The 14,785-nt window shown below is 40.4% G+C and overlaps 1 protein-coding gene across 8 annotated transcripts in view; it reads left to right on the top strand.

The window, feature by feature from the left end:
• EHBP1 (EH domain binding protein 1) overlaps nt 1-14,785 on the top strand; it is a 206,796-nt gene that overhangs the window by 36,561 nt on the left and 155,450 nt on the right. For all 8 annotated transcript variants that reach the window (XM_059467501.1, XM_059467502.1, XM_059467503.1 and 5 more), the window contains exons 4-5: nt 328-423; nt 9,280-9,333. In XM_059467501.1, the coding sequence (XP_059323484.1) occupies nt 328-423; nt 9,280-9,333 (150 nt within the window). The remainder of the gene's footprint in view (nt 1-327; nt 424-9,279; nt 9,334-14,785) is intronic.

Raw genomic sequence — 14,785 nt, forward strand, 5'->3', positions numbered from 1 at the left:
ACCCAAAATAAAGCTCAGCTTGCTACAGAAGTTCTGACCCTACAGCCTTAATTTTTGCAAGGCTCTGAGTGTCCTGACCTATGCTATGTAATAAAAAAGCTGAATTTAGGAACTTGTGAGGAACAGCTTTAGTTCAATGGAAAAGACTGCTGGTGGTCTGAGTTTCCTTACTGTCATTCTTAATTGTGTCCTTTGAAGTGTTCAGCAGAGCCGTGGGTTTAGGGATGTGCCTTTTTGGAGTCAGTGATATGTTACTTTTACCTGCAAGCCCTGGGTCCTGTGGGAGTCAAGTCAGCACTTTTCTAATGGGTATTTTTCTTCCTTTAGGCACACAGCTGGCAGCCTGGAATCAAGAACCCATATCGTGGGTTGGTGGTGTGGCCTGTACCTGAAAATGTTGAAATTACTGTGACTCTCTTCAAGGTATGTTTTCTTTAAAGCATAATCTTTATATTTCCTAAACAACACATGCAAAATTCTGCCTGGAAATGCCAGATTATAGTCACAAGGTCTAATCTCGCTGGTTTTATGTCATTAACTGCCCAGCCTTATGTCCTCAGTTCAGATCTGGGTGAGAGGGATGGTCTGTTCCCTGCCAAAGCTGACTTCTGTAGTTCAGTTAACACACAGAAATACCCACTGAGCTGATTATGGTGAGCCATTGGCACAGAGTCCAGCACATGTGTAACTGTGCACGTAGTACATGTGCAAGGACCTGGCATGGCTTACAGCCTGGTAGCTTTCCTTTCAATACTGGAAGGGAGAAGTTGCCATAACACAGTCATTTCTAGACTTCCTTGTTCAGTTTCAGGTTTTCAGTGCATGCTATTGCTGCAGCATAATCCAGCTCCTCGCTTCCCATTATTTAGAATGCTACACAAACACCACAGCACTGATGTGATTGCAGCTATAGGAGTGGATGTGCAGTATTTGAGTAGTACAGAGAATTATAAGATTGTACAGGGAAATTTTTTATTTTTTGAATTGCATTTGTTCTACTAAAAAAAAACTTATTTGTGTGTCTGTGAAGTAGGAGGAGGAAGTGATAGTTATGCTAGAGCTTATTTCCCAAATATCATTGGGCAAGACCCTTTCTGCATAAACAATGCAGCTTTGCATGTGTGACAGTGTAGGAGGCTGAAGATTTCTGGGATTTTCATTCCAAAGTTCTTCCTCGTTCTTTACTCTGGTGCCTTCATCTCCATTCTGGCTGTTCTTATTTCTGACTGCTCCCTTTGCAGCCTAGGATAACAGTAACATACTTCTTTCTAATTAGTAATATTTGTATTTCTTTGTCTTGGGGACTTTCCTGAGCTTGGAGTTGGCTTCTGATTAGCCTTAGAATGGGAATTTATTACTTCGTTCATTAAACCTAAAAAAAGAGAGTTGTCTTCCCCCCAGCCTTTTAAAAAAATTCCTGCCTTTGGGATTACTCATGAGCACAAACTTCTCAGTTTGGCAGTGATCATAAACTATCATAAACTTGTTTCTTTTCTTAGCAAACATGTAGTCTTCAACTGAGATTTAAAAGTTCACTACCAAAAATTGTTTGCTTCAAGGACCTCTACTTGGACTAAGGAACTTGTCAGCATTATGTGGCAATGCCACATGTCTGTACAATCTGAACGTGGTTATGCAGCACTGTAAATGTTGCTTGATATTTTCAACATTTAAAGTGAAGCAGAAATGTACAGAAATCTTGATTGTGATTATGATGTTATATGAAGGATGAGAAATAAAGTTTCTCTTTGGTGCAGCTATGTGATACTGTGGCTTTAGAGTGAAAGTGTCTTTCAGCCTTCTTTTGCCATCCCATCTTTTTGCTTACATTTGTACTGCTTCAGGATTCTGTTATGTAGAACAGCACAGCAGCCTTGTTAGTTGTGTAAGTGAGACTGAAGGTAGGATTATCTAGTGAGGGATGGAAGTGCCTCTGGAGCCAGTGTCAGGTATTACAAAAGCTTAATTTTACCCAGCACTAATTCTGCAGGCAGATCTGTTCACTGGTCTTCTTTCTCCCCCCAAAAATGAGCCTACCTGTCACAAGAATTGGTCTGGGAGGAGAGGTAGGAGTGTGACTAACCCCAGGAGTTGTGCCTTCTGTAAGTAGTACCCACTGGTCTCTGGGGAAATGAGCACTGGATTTATAATCAAAATATTGAGAACCATCACAATGTGAGGCAGCTCTTACTGTAAAATCTGCTCTAATTGATCCTCCAGCTCTTCTAACAGGAGTGCCTGTGAGTGGCCAAACACCCTTTGTTCTCTGTGAGGGAATGCAGGTGGGGCACAGAGCAGCTTGTTGAGCGAGCTGTGTGATGCCCAGGAGTGCTGTAGCTGTGTGAGAGCAGCAGCCTGCCTGAGCCAGCTCTCAGGGGCAGGGAACTGCAGGCAGAAGATGGTGTTGGCCCAGTTCAGGCTGTGCCCTGATGGCTTTGTTGGCTCTGTGGTGCTTCAGCTGCAGCACAGGACTTGTCCCAGCACCCACAGAGCTGGCATTTCTGTAGCTGGTAGGTTCTGGGCAGAGGCAGTCAAAAGAAGTGGCTGTTTGTCCCACAGCTGCTGCATTGTCTGGGCAGCACTGGAGCAGTGGGAAGGGAAGTATGTGGTGGCACTCTGCAGCCTGCCAGCTGACTTGGGAACAGGGTTCTTGTATTGTTCCTTCCTCTAGAAGAAAGGGGACAAAAAGACTGAAAACAGTACAGCTCAGAGAAAGAGGCTGCTCATCTTGCAGTTCTGTAAAAATCCTTTTTGGAGCCAATTCCCTGCAAAGGAGGGTGATTGCTGAAGGTTTGGCACTTTGCAGTGCCCGCACTCAGCCTGGCTGTGTTTAACAAACAGGAGCTGCTCGCTTTCACCACCCCGAGAAGCTCAGGGAGCTGCTGCCTCCGTGTCCACCCTGGCAGAGCCCAGAGCTGGGAGCTGGCTCTCCCACAGAGCTGTGCAGCAATCACAGATAACAAATGAGTGCAGTGGTGCTGCTGGGAATGGAAGGAGTGGGCTCCAGACAGACAGCTATGTGTTGTGGGAAATGATTCACACAGTAGTGGCAGCGCATTCGTAAGTGGCTGTTGAAATGTGTTGCTGGTAGGATTAGGAGATAAGTCAATGTTTCAAGTGCTGATGAGAATGTTAAGAGTCTTCTCTCCAGTAGTCAGTGTGGACACTTGAAAGCTGGCTAAGCAAAGTCCCTGTGATCAGTCAACAGATGAGATATTCTGCATTATCTGCATAGCCCTCCTTTGGGTGTTACCTTGCTTACAACAGCATATTTGTAATTCTTGCACAAGCAAAGTACTGAAGAGATTACAGCCTTCCTTTTGATGACTTCAATTTCAAGTAAATGTAAGCTTTTTTGTTTGTTTGTTTCAATTAATTCTGGGCTGCTGGTAAAATTTCATAATGCCCTGGAGTCATGTGTGGAAAAGCATCATATGGATATATTGATTCAGCTTCCCTTGATTAGCTGCAGCTCCTGCCCATCCAGCCACTGAAGTGCTAGTTACATAAAAAGTTCCATCTGTTCTGAAAGTTTAACTTCTTCCTTTGCTGAGCTCCACACTGATGTTTAGTTATGCCTTGGGTTTTTTTCAACCAAACTGGGGAGAAAGAAACATCATGAAACAATAAGCCTATTGTGCATTTAAAATCCATAATTTGTAGTGCTTTCATGGAAAGATTCACAAATGCCAGAAAAGCCAGAGCTGAATTCCCACTTTTTTTTTGTTTTGTTACCATGGTTGTGCTCCAGAAGTTAATTTTTTGGTCCCAGCATTAGCAAAGTTTAGCTGCCATATATGAAAACTTGTATAATTTTCTGTAAGTTTATATACAAACACAAATCTTTATCAGCTGAGAGAGATTTTAAACCAGAAATTTTCACTGCCAGGCAAGCGCAATGCTTTTAGTAAAGCTAAATGAACATCAGTTGTACTATGAGGATTTAAATTGCAACATCATTATTTTCTAGCTTAAAAGCAAAGTGACTTCCTGTTCAAAAATATTTGTTCTTCAGGAGTAAGCATGGACTTTGCTTCACTGGATTACACAAAACACTTGTTTTGTCAGCAGTGTACATGGTTTATCACACCAATGTACCATTTCAACCGCAGGGACCATTACCAACTCTTAATTGCAAGGTTTGAAAAAGACATTTTTAAAGGCATAGCTTTCTAAGCACACAAAAAATAATTATAAGTAAAATAAGAATGAAATAGATGATCAAGGCATGCTTGTGTAGTTGAAAGTATTCCTGTTCCCACATATTACTCAGAAAAAATCCCTATAATTCTTCTTGAAAGCCCAAGTCAGTCATGCTTTGATTTTATAGAATAATATCTGGCCATGCTGTAGCAGGATCACTGCATGAAAGCCAATGTGCTATCTCAGAGGAGGAAAAAAAAGAACTCAAATCAGACCAAAACCTCTTCATAAGGCCATTTCTCTTAAGTCAAGACCAAGTTCAGGTTCAGAGCATACTTATTTCAGTTCAGAGCAGGGGCTTGAGCAGACACTATGGAGAATACTCCATAGGAGTGGAAACCAGTTCCATAGGCAAGGTGTTGTGTGTCAGATATAAAAATCATAAGTTTGGGGAAGTAAGCACATTTGCACATCAAAAAATTAAATGGTTAAAAACTTAAAGGATTAGTGGAAGACTAATTTTTAAAAAATATTAAAAAAAAAAAAGAAAAGACATTTGGTGCTTGTTGCGTTTCTAGCCCAGAGGCTTTACTGGAAGGTGTGGTGATGCACAGGGAGGTTTTTGCCAGTCTCCCCAGAGCTCCCTGCTTTCTGGCAGCTCCAATTAAAGCTGATCACAGTTGTATGTGATTTCCTAGACTAATCAGACCTCTGTAATCGGCATTGAAAGCAACAAGAATTGGGTCAAATTTTGAGTCTTGTGCAGTTTCAAGCAGGCAAGTACAAAAGCTGAAGACAGATGCTGGAGAAGCCAGAGCATCTGCTGCAGGTCACTGGTGAAGGGAGATCACACACCCTGTCAGTGTTTGATGTGATTCACTGTGACAGTCCTTAAGCAGTTATTCCCCAAGAAGAAAGACTGAAGATTAGGGCTGGTATGAAGTGATCTAATTGAAAGACAAGCTTCAAAAACCAAGAGTGCTTAGGGAGGAGGCATGGGGAAGGAAGGGAGGAAGGGACTAACAGGCTGAACATCTTCCCTACCCACTCTGGCTGCTGATTAGGAAATGCAGCAGTCCCCTGATATGTCCTTTGTTCCTATTACAAGAAATACAAAAGTAAATCTGAATATAACTTGAATTATTGGAGAAGGTTTACCTTCAGTCATCTGAAACAACCTTGTAAACTCTGCAGAAAGGATCTTGTCCTTGGCAAGAATGGGTTTATGATGGACTGATCAACGCAGAACAGAAAAATGTGTCTGACATATCCTTTGCTCTTCCTAAGCCCAGAAAAGTTGGCTTTTTGGGTAGTTGACATGTGGCTGGGCAGAATGGTGTCACAGAAAGAAGCTAAGGGGTGGGATTGCAAAGAAAAGCTGATGTTCTGTCTCTTGCACAGTTCCCTACTATTTTCTTCTTACCTGAGTATTACTTTTGGCACACTAAGGTCATCTTATGAGACAAAAAAGAGAGGAAAGAAGGGTAGAGGAAAAAGACTCTAAAACTTAGTTAAAGATGCTGAAAAGGAACATCAAACTGAGACAACTGTCTTGGTACTAAAAATGATGATTGTTTTTTAACATAGTAAAATGAGGAGGAACAACAAGCTGTTCAATCCATTTGCCCTAATACTTACAGTTCTGAGTTAATGGTGAGACCATAGTGAATGTTGGATGGAGTGTAGTTCTGCATCTATGGTACACTGGTGAAAACATGCATTATCAAAAAAACAAAAATCCCTTGCCAACTCCCCTCATGTTACAGTCAGATGTGAGGCAATTTGTTCCTTGATCTTTTTGGGTAATTTTCGTTATCATTTGCTTTTAGGAAATGGGAATGAGGTCTGCTTATAACTTTTGACTTTAGGTATTCCCTACTTGGATCTGCTTGCAGGTGAGGTGAAGTTTTGCGTGCCCTTTTACCAGAGAGTGTTTTCATACAGAATTAGAGCATTCCAAAGGCTGCTATAACCATTACTCCCAGAGTTATTCTTCTTTGGAGTAGCATTTTTTTCCTAAAATATAGTTACCAATGCTATAGTCCTCAAATAACAGTTTGCTAGGTACATCACATGAGTTTTATGTGGGGAATGAATGGAGAATATAGATTAGCCAGTGAGGGAAATATTTGGTGTTGTGGGGTTTTTTTTAACTGGTATTTACTGTCTTCAAATCCAAAATCAGGTGAAAGATTAGCCAGATTTATAAAAACAACACCTGTTATGGAGACTACATGAGGAAATGTTAGCCCCAAATGTAACATGTTGTTTACAATAGAAACTGTGTTATAACTATAATCATACAAGAAACTGTGTTATAACGATAATCATACAAGTATCTGTTTACATGACCACTTAATAAAGTTGTAAGTTAATTAGAAACAACTCTCTGTGCTGCTCCTTGGGTTTCTGATAAAAGCATTTTAGTGGAAGAGTGAAGCCACTTATGTGTCTGTTGAAAGGAAATGCTGAGGCTTATGTATTAAATAATTATTCAGGGTTTTCTCTTTCTGAAGACATTTTAAAAGTGACAAAAAATTTGGCTTTAAAAAAAATCTGGATTCGCCTTTAAATCTGAAATATCCTACACATATGCAAAGTGTTCATATATCAGCATATTTCATACTCTCTGAACATTTGGTAGGGCTCTTCATTAGAGAAGTCCTTGAAGCTTTTAAGGGCTGTTTTGGGGCAATACACTGCATTTATCTTCTGAAGTGTTCACAACTTGCTTTCAAGTGTATGCTAAAATGTTGAACATGAAGGAGTCTTTGCATTACACAGTGTTATTTTGCTCTGTCAGATGATCAGAAATACTCAGCAGAGCACCTGGTTCTGTAGCCCTCAGAGGTGTGAGTTTTATTGCCACTGACAGAGAGCTTGGTTTGGCTTTATAGATGATTGCCTTGCAGAAACAAAGCAAGGAATGTTTTGTTTGTTACATGGGATAAAATATTGGACCCTGACTTTGGAAGCAGTTTTAGGTCAGCCTGCAAGGTTGTCCTAATAGCTTTTGGGAGAGGTAGGGGAAAAAATTGAGCAGGATAAAATATTTAAGAGTTGAGTCACTTATTATGGAGTAGCTTATTAAAACATAAAGTGGTTAATGATCCCATTAAATCTCATTATGTAATTTCATGCTGTATCAAAGGAAGCAATTAAACAGAAAGGTAATTGCCCCAGGTTAACTCTTAAAAATTTTAAGTATTTAATAGTTGGATTACAGAAAGTTAGTTACATCTGTAGAATTTATATAGTATACACCAAACCCACAGGTATTGTGCTTTATTTACATAGTGCAGAATTCCACAAACCTGATTAATGTGATGGAGATATAATTACATAATCTGACATTTACAAGACATTAATTGGAACATGGAGATAGCTCAGTATAATTTTGTATGCATCTACTTGCCCTTCTGTCCTTATGGTTACTGGTACAGCATGTTTTGACACTCATGTGCAGTATTTAAATTAGTCTATTTTTTAAAAAACCTCTTAAAAGATTTACTCATGTATAAAAATGAACCATCAGTTTTGACATAAGTTTTTAGCAACATCTTATATTCTTTCACTGATAGTGTTTTACAGGGGGGCTGTGTGGGAAACTCACTTGGCTGGGTTTTGGAGGAAGGATGCACAGGAGGAGATGGGTAATATCCTCCTAGTGGTGTTATTGTAGTTCATCCAAAGAGGAGGTTTAGTTAGGAGCACCCTTCCCGAGTTTTTGTGTCCTGGAAAAATTAAAATAAAAACCAAACAACAACTTTTCTCTGGTTGTTGGTGCTATAAGCTTGTTACTTAGAAAATATTTTGTGTATTCAAAGAGAACTAGTTAAAAAGTGGTACAGTACCTTTGTCTACTGTCTGACTTCAAAACAAAACTGAAGTGAAACAAGGATTAAAGCAAAGACTAAGGTAAGGTGAGTCAAGAAGATTAAATGTGAGGCTTGTAGCATTCTGGAAAAAAAAAAAGGAGGATGGTACTAATGGATATAAAGTGGGAGCAAAGTATCTTGATGCATTTTGTTAATTTACAGCAGCAAGATGGAATTGTCAGGCTTGCTGTAGTGTCAGGAGCAGTTGCCAAATAGTAGCAAGAAAACTGAGATGCTGAAGGGTCTCATATATGGTGTTGGGAAATGCTGATGATAAGGAAGTGACATTTATCTCCAAACAGAGTGCAAACATCAGGGACAGAGGAGTAATTGAGTGTTTTCCTGTAACTAGAAATAATAGGATAGGATTGAGATATAGCAAAAGCAGGTTTCATATAAAAGGAAAGACTCAAGACACATTCTCTTAGTGTGAGAATCTATTTTGCAAGAGTAGAAGTCTTGCTGCCGTTGTTCAGAACTTGGACTGGATGATTAATTATAAAAAAAAAAATTTTGTTTAAAGTGGGATCCTTGATAGAGGCTTGAGAGGAATGACTTACTGCCTTCTCCAATGTTATTTTACTTTCAGACAACAACAATGCAGACCACTCCAGCAGACTGAAAGCTCATTAAATTAAAAAAAAAAAAAAGCGCCAAATATATGAACTTCATTGTTATTTTTCTTCCTGTTGGTGAAAATGTTTTCTGATCCTCACATGTGATACCATAGAAATGTTGTGAACTCAGGATAAGTATTTAAGAAATCTGCAGTGGAAGGAGGTGCTGTGCTGAAGCTGTGACTTTGGATCTCTGCTTGTGCCCACAGAGTCTGGGCCTGGGGAGGGTGGGGTGAGCATCTTCTCACTCCTGGTGGAAGCAAGTGGCTCCCTCCACTGTTGTCTGCAAGATTTGGATTTGTTTTGTTTATTTGGGAGGTGGAACTTGAGAATTAAAGAGAGATTTATCTTTTTTTTTTTTTTTTTCTGCTGGATGAAAGGAAACAGAATTACAGGCTTCATCAGCATCAACCTCAAGTTTGTATTTTTAGGAGTCTCTATTAAATCCTCACTGGCAGTTTTACCCCAACTTGTTCATCATATAATGGACATCCCATAAAGCCTCCATCCTAGCTAAATATTTCTCTCTGGCATCTTCTGTGGGTAAAAATAAATCAGAGTATATGAAAATCATGGCTGTTTTGCAATCTCTTGCATCCTGGATTATTTTTAGACTCAAATTCTCTGGTTTGTTTTTCTAGGATCCCCACGCTGAAGAGTTTGAAGACAAGGAATGGATGTTTGTCATAGAGAACGTAAGCTGGAATGTTGTTTTCATTTTTTTATACATGTAAGATGTAATAATTTAAAAAGATTGTAAGGTGTCCAGATGCTGAAAAAGTCTTGAATAAAATTTGAGCAGCTGAACCACCATAAATCCTAGCTCTGTAGTAATGAAGGCTTATTAAAATACCTGTTGTACAATAAATACCTATGTTACAATTAAAATGAGGGGAGGGGAGTGCTATACTACACTGCTCAAACTCCTTCCCTGTAAGCCTCAGTCTGCCTTGCATTACTGTGCTGTGAGCAATGGAGTGAACAAGTTGGAGCTGGGTCATGACTCACTGTTTTATGGGCTGTGACACATTATTTGTGTCTGAGCAGGGCAGTGAACGAGTCAGAGCTGGGTTATGGCATCTCTGTGTCCCAAAGGGCAGCACACCCTTCTGGGCCTGAGTGCCACTCTCTGGGGGAGAGCAGAGCTTCGCTGCTTGCCTTGGATGGATGAGGAATTTGGGCAGGATGGGGAGGTGGGACCAGCAGTGAGGAGTGTCATGAGCTGCTCCCTGGGATCCCTCTGCATGTCCTGTGCACCAGGAACACCCAAAAGCTGCTCCTGTGGGTCTCCAGCTCCTCCAAAGCAGGAGCTCCCAGAACTTCTCCAAGAGAGCTGAGTTCCTGAGGGCTGCACAAACAACAGGCTTTGCCAAAGTGCCCTGCTGGACACTGCACAGAGCAAGGGCTGCATGAAGTACTTTTTTCCTTTCCCTTCTCTGTTCCGGGCAGCAGCTTCCGCTCCGGGGCTGCCTGGCTGAAAAAGGGGAAGCTGCTGTACCCAGGGTTTCCTTGAAAAGAAACTTTGTCTTCAAATAAGTTTTAAAGGATTGTGGTATCAAGACAGTGTTTATTGCTCATTAATACAGTTTCATTAAGGACTGTTTCTCAGTAACATAATTTTAATGCTGTTTTTAAACAAAAAAGAAATTGCTTTTCTACCAAGTAGTACCACAGAGCACTGAAGTGTGGGGAAGCAATGGATTTTGCATGATATCTTTTTTTACCTAAAAATGCTTCTTTTTCTTGTCAATATTGGAAAGTGATTTGAATATCTAAAGCTAAGGTTTATTCCTATCACCAGTAGCTGAACATTTTAAATGGCTGAAAGCAAAATGCTTTATTTATACTTTTGTTTTAAATGTCAAGTTTCTATTTTCACCTATGACACTGGTTAACACAAAACATAGTTTAGTTACTGTTTCCTGGAGTTTCCTTTTCTTTCTCAAGTAGTTTATTTTAATCAGGGAAGTCTCCATCCAGTTGTCACCATACAAGTAGCTGTGGATAAAACAATGTCAGTATATTTCTCAGCCAGCCCCTCTGGGTATAGCTGGATTTCCTGTGACTTGCTGATGATTTTTTTCCCAGGATTTTATATGGGACATGTAGACTGAGCTTGTGTCCTGCTTTTTTACATGTCAGCGTATTCCACATAGAGGGGGCAGCAGACCATCTGCTCCCTGCTGCTCTTGCTCTCTGCCTCTCACCTTTGCTGAGCTGTGCAGGGCAATCTTCTGTTATGTGGGAACTTCTTCACAACCTCAGTTGTGCTGTTAGTTCATCTCACAAGAACTGCCAAATAGTGACATAGGTAGATGTTTATTCTTTGATTGGAGGATACAGAAGTAGTATCCTCAGAATTATATATTAATAGTTTTACCACAAAAATTACTGAGAGCTAAAGAAACTATAAAACTGGCTGCTTGCAATCCACCTCGTATTCCTTTTTTTTTTTTTTTTTTTTTTCTCCTCAGTGGAAGAGATGGAGAAACTCTTTTTCCCAGGGTAACAGCTCCACTTAGTGGTGGATGAAAATATGTTCATCGGTTCGAGCAAGTCACAGGTGTTCCAATGGCTGGCTGACATTGCAGAGCATGGAACGCCTGCCTGTTAAAAACAGGGGAGCCAGGGAGGCACGAGGTTGTTCTCCTCACACCTTAAATTACAGGCATTTACCCTCTTTGGGCCTAAAGTGTATTTTGCCTGGGTCTACAACAATATATTTGTCATTAACCTGGCAAGACCAGGTCACCTGGGAAGCATGAGGACACTCAGAGTCCTTTGGGACCTTTTCTGTCTTGTCCAGGGACGTTTTCTGTCCTGATAGGCTGCAGGGCTTCCCCTCCTCTTTGGTCAGCAACACTCAGAACACAAAATACTGAAGTCTGAAGAGCTTAGGGATGTGCTTTAATTGTGAAGCTATGTGAATTCTGCTAGAAGTTTTGTTTCTTTTTTGAATTAGTATTATAAGTCAGTCTCCAAAATAATTTTGTTATGTTTCTGTATGGCTGAGCAAAGACCAGGTAGAAGAGATATACAGCTGCAGTTTGATGCCTTTGCAGGCAGATGCTACCAAATTCCAAACAAGTTTATTCTGCACTTTCAGAGGGATTTTTAAATAGTGATGAGGTGATTTGTGCAAGAAAGCCATGCTGTAAATGAAAAGGAAACAAGATACTTGATTTTGGTGGTTATTTTCTTGTTGGGGATATATGTATATTACTTCATGATCCATTACCTTGACTATTGTAGATTTTTTTTCTAGCAGTATTTCTATTGCCCTAGTCACTCTCTATTTGTATTCTAGTAGGTGAACTTTGTCATTTACTGTGTGTATAATCCATAAATAGTTTGATTGTAGAGCAGTTTCTTACCATTTAAATCTTGGTATTCATTTTCCATCAGCCTTTTCTATGTCTTTATCTCCTTCACAGCTGTGTTCTGTGTATATTTACTGATAACTTTCTTGTCTCTAATTTAATCTCTCTTTAACCACAATCTGTGTAATTGATTATCTGCTTTTATGTCATGAGGCAGTTATTGGAATTCTTTTGGTGTTTTTTACGTTCTACTGAATAATAACATTGAGTGTTCAGGTTGGCTGTTGCAAGTAGGAGAGCAGGAAATTCATAACTGAGAATAAGACTTGCTCGTGTGTAGAGTGGCAGTAGGCTTTCAAAATCCCACAGACTGGTGTTAGTGTATTTGCCTATTCCATTTAATGAACAAGGATGAGTTGCCTTCTATTTTATAAACCCCTTTCTCTAGTAAGTGACTTTTCTCTTTCATTGCTTCTGTGGGTAACTTGAATACATGCTATTTCCACACTTGGTTCCTGCTGTTTCTACACTTGGTTCCTGCTGTTTCCACACTTGGTTCCTTGCACTGTCTGAGCTCATCGAGTGTCCCTCAGAGGTGCCAGGAGGGAGGGCAGTTTTGAAACAAAGACTGCACCTCTGAGAAGAGTTCAGCTGACCTGAAGTTTTGGGCTGGGTTTCCTGGTCACTGCAGATTGCTTAGCTAATGGAATGAGAAAGGGATAGGAGAGAAGAGAGGAGGTTTAAGTTGGTCCAAAGATCTGGGAGTTTTCACTCCCAGACAAGAACTTGGTCTCAAATAGAAGTATCTGAAGCAATGGAAAAAATGTCATATTGCTTCCTAGCACGCTCAAAGCATGGAAAAGTACATAAAAGCACCCACTGAAGACAAACCATGATGTTTTCTTGTTTGCTGGCAGTTTTGTAGACAGTTACTTCCTACATTCTTAATGAAGCCTAAAGTCATGGAATGTTTTCCAACTTGAAATTGCACAGACAAGTTTCCCAGCTTTTTGTCAGAAATATTTTTGAGCCCATGTGTGTGTGTGTCTAGCACAGTAATATATTCCAAAGTTCATAGTAGGCTTCTCTGTCTTCCCACCTGTGCTTATGTTTCACTGTTGTCCATAGGTCATTCCTGGGGCTCAGGGCTATGGTGACCAAGCCCTTTCCAGTAGGAAATTCCACTGACAGTAATTGCTGTTGTTCCTGACACAAACTGTAGCCCTCTTTTTATGTGGCAGGCTTATTAAAACTTGGTCTTTGCTAATTCCAGACCTACTGACTTGGCAGATGAATGGAGAAACATGCTCCACCTGTTGTTGAAGCTTTGCTTGTACATTCCTGTGAGTTGGAGCTGGAGGCAGCCTCACCTGTCTTGTACTGTTGCCTCAAGGCAGCATAATTCCAGACCAACACTTGCCTAAGCAGTTTAAAAAAAATAATTTAAGGTGGGCTCTCTGCAGCACTGCCAGTCAGCCTCTTCCAATGCTCCATTGTCCTTGTGGGGAATCATTCTGGCCCAGATCTTTGTTGATACACTTTAGGCTGCTCTTGGTTGTCTTAGGATTTACAGCTCTGGAGAGCAGTCTGCTCTCTGTGGCTGGAGGCTCCCTCCTTCTGCCTCTGACTAATCGACCCCAATAATGTGACAGTGTTTACATGTGGGATTTCACTTCCCGTGATTGCATTAGCAGGTCATTAGCATTCTCATTCCACAGATTCGTTTATGTGAGTGCTCAGTGTCCTGCTCTGCTCCTGCTGCCCATGGCTTTCAGGAACTAACTGTGCCCAGCTCTGCTTGCACTGTCACCTGCCTGGGGAAGCATTCCAGGCAGAATTTCCAGGCTGTTCTTACACTGAGATCTAGGAAGCTGGACTGAGTTCTGCATCTGTCCTTTTTAGAGAGTCTTTGAAAAAGCTTTGATGCTTTTTTAGACACTGTTTTCTAATGATGCCTTTTTGAATAGACCCACTGAAACTTCTGGAATGAGAGAAAAAAGGAGTCTAGAGTTTGCTGTTCATGCTGGCCTTCAGGGAAGAGTTACAAAGACTAATGAGTTTAAGCTGGAAAAATGAGATCTGACTTTTCCTTCTATCTGTCGCTCCTGTGTAGCTTCAGGAACCCCAGCCTAGAAAGAGTTCTGAATTGGGTTCCACTCAAATATCAGCAAAGCCTCAAAATAAAAGAAACAGTAGAAAACATTACAGAACAATTGACATAATCAGCTTCATTTTATTGGTACATGTGTGTTCTTTTATAGTTGACTTCCCCCAGTCCACCCTTCCCCTGGTGCCTCTGAAATTCTGGATCATGGTTGCTCATGATGATTTCTCATTTTGAATGCCCTTATCACTCACAGGTTTGGGGAGATTATTTCTCTCTCTTGAAATGCCTGGCATGACACCACTAATAAAGGTGACAAATAAGGTGAAAGTAATGGAAAAGAGAAGGTAGGTGGTGGGACATAGAAATGAATTTCTTTCTAGTCTTAAAGGACATCAATTTTAAATGTGATAGACTAAAATGAGGTATTAGCAAAAAGTTAAGTTTTCATCAGGTACAGCTCTGAATGTGTTGTTTTCCCAATGAATCTTTTAGAGAAAAAACTCATTTGAATAGGAGTAATTAGCCCAGAATTTTGGTAAAAGCATACTTTTTTACTGGGTGTTTGAATATCTTTTACTACAGGACTGCTGCAACACTAACTCTGCAAGGGCAGGTTTTGCCCTACATCGAATGAGAGCCCAAGTCTGACCTTCCCACCTGGGTCTGAAAATAGATGTTGGGGAGCAAATGCCAGCAAGGCATAGGGAATTGAAATTCTGA

The sequence above is a fragment of the Ammospiza nelsoni genome, chromosome 3 (genome assembly GCF_027579445.1).
Source record: "Ammospiza nelsoni isolate bAmmNel1 chromosome 3, bAmmNel1.pri, whole genome shotgun sequence".
NCBI lineage: Eukaryota > Metazoa > Chordata > Aves > Passeriformes > Passerellidae > Ammospiza > Ammospiza nelsoni.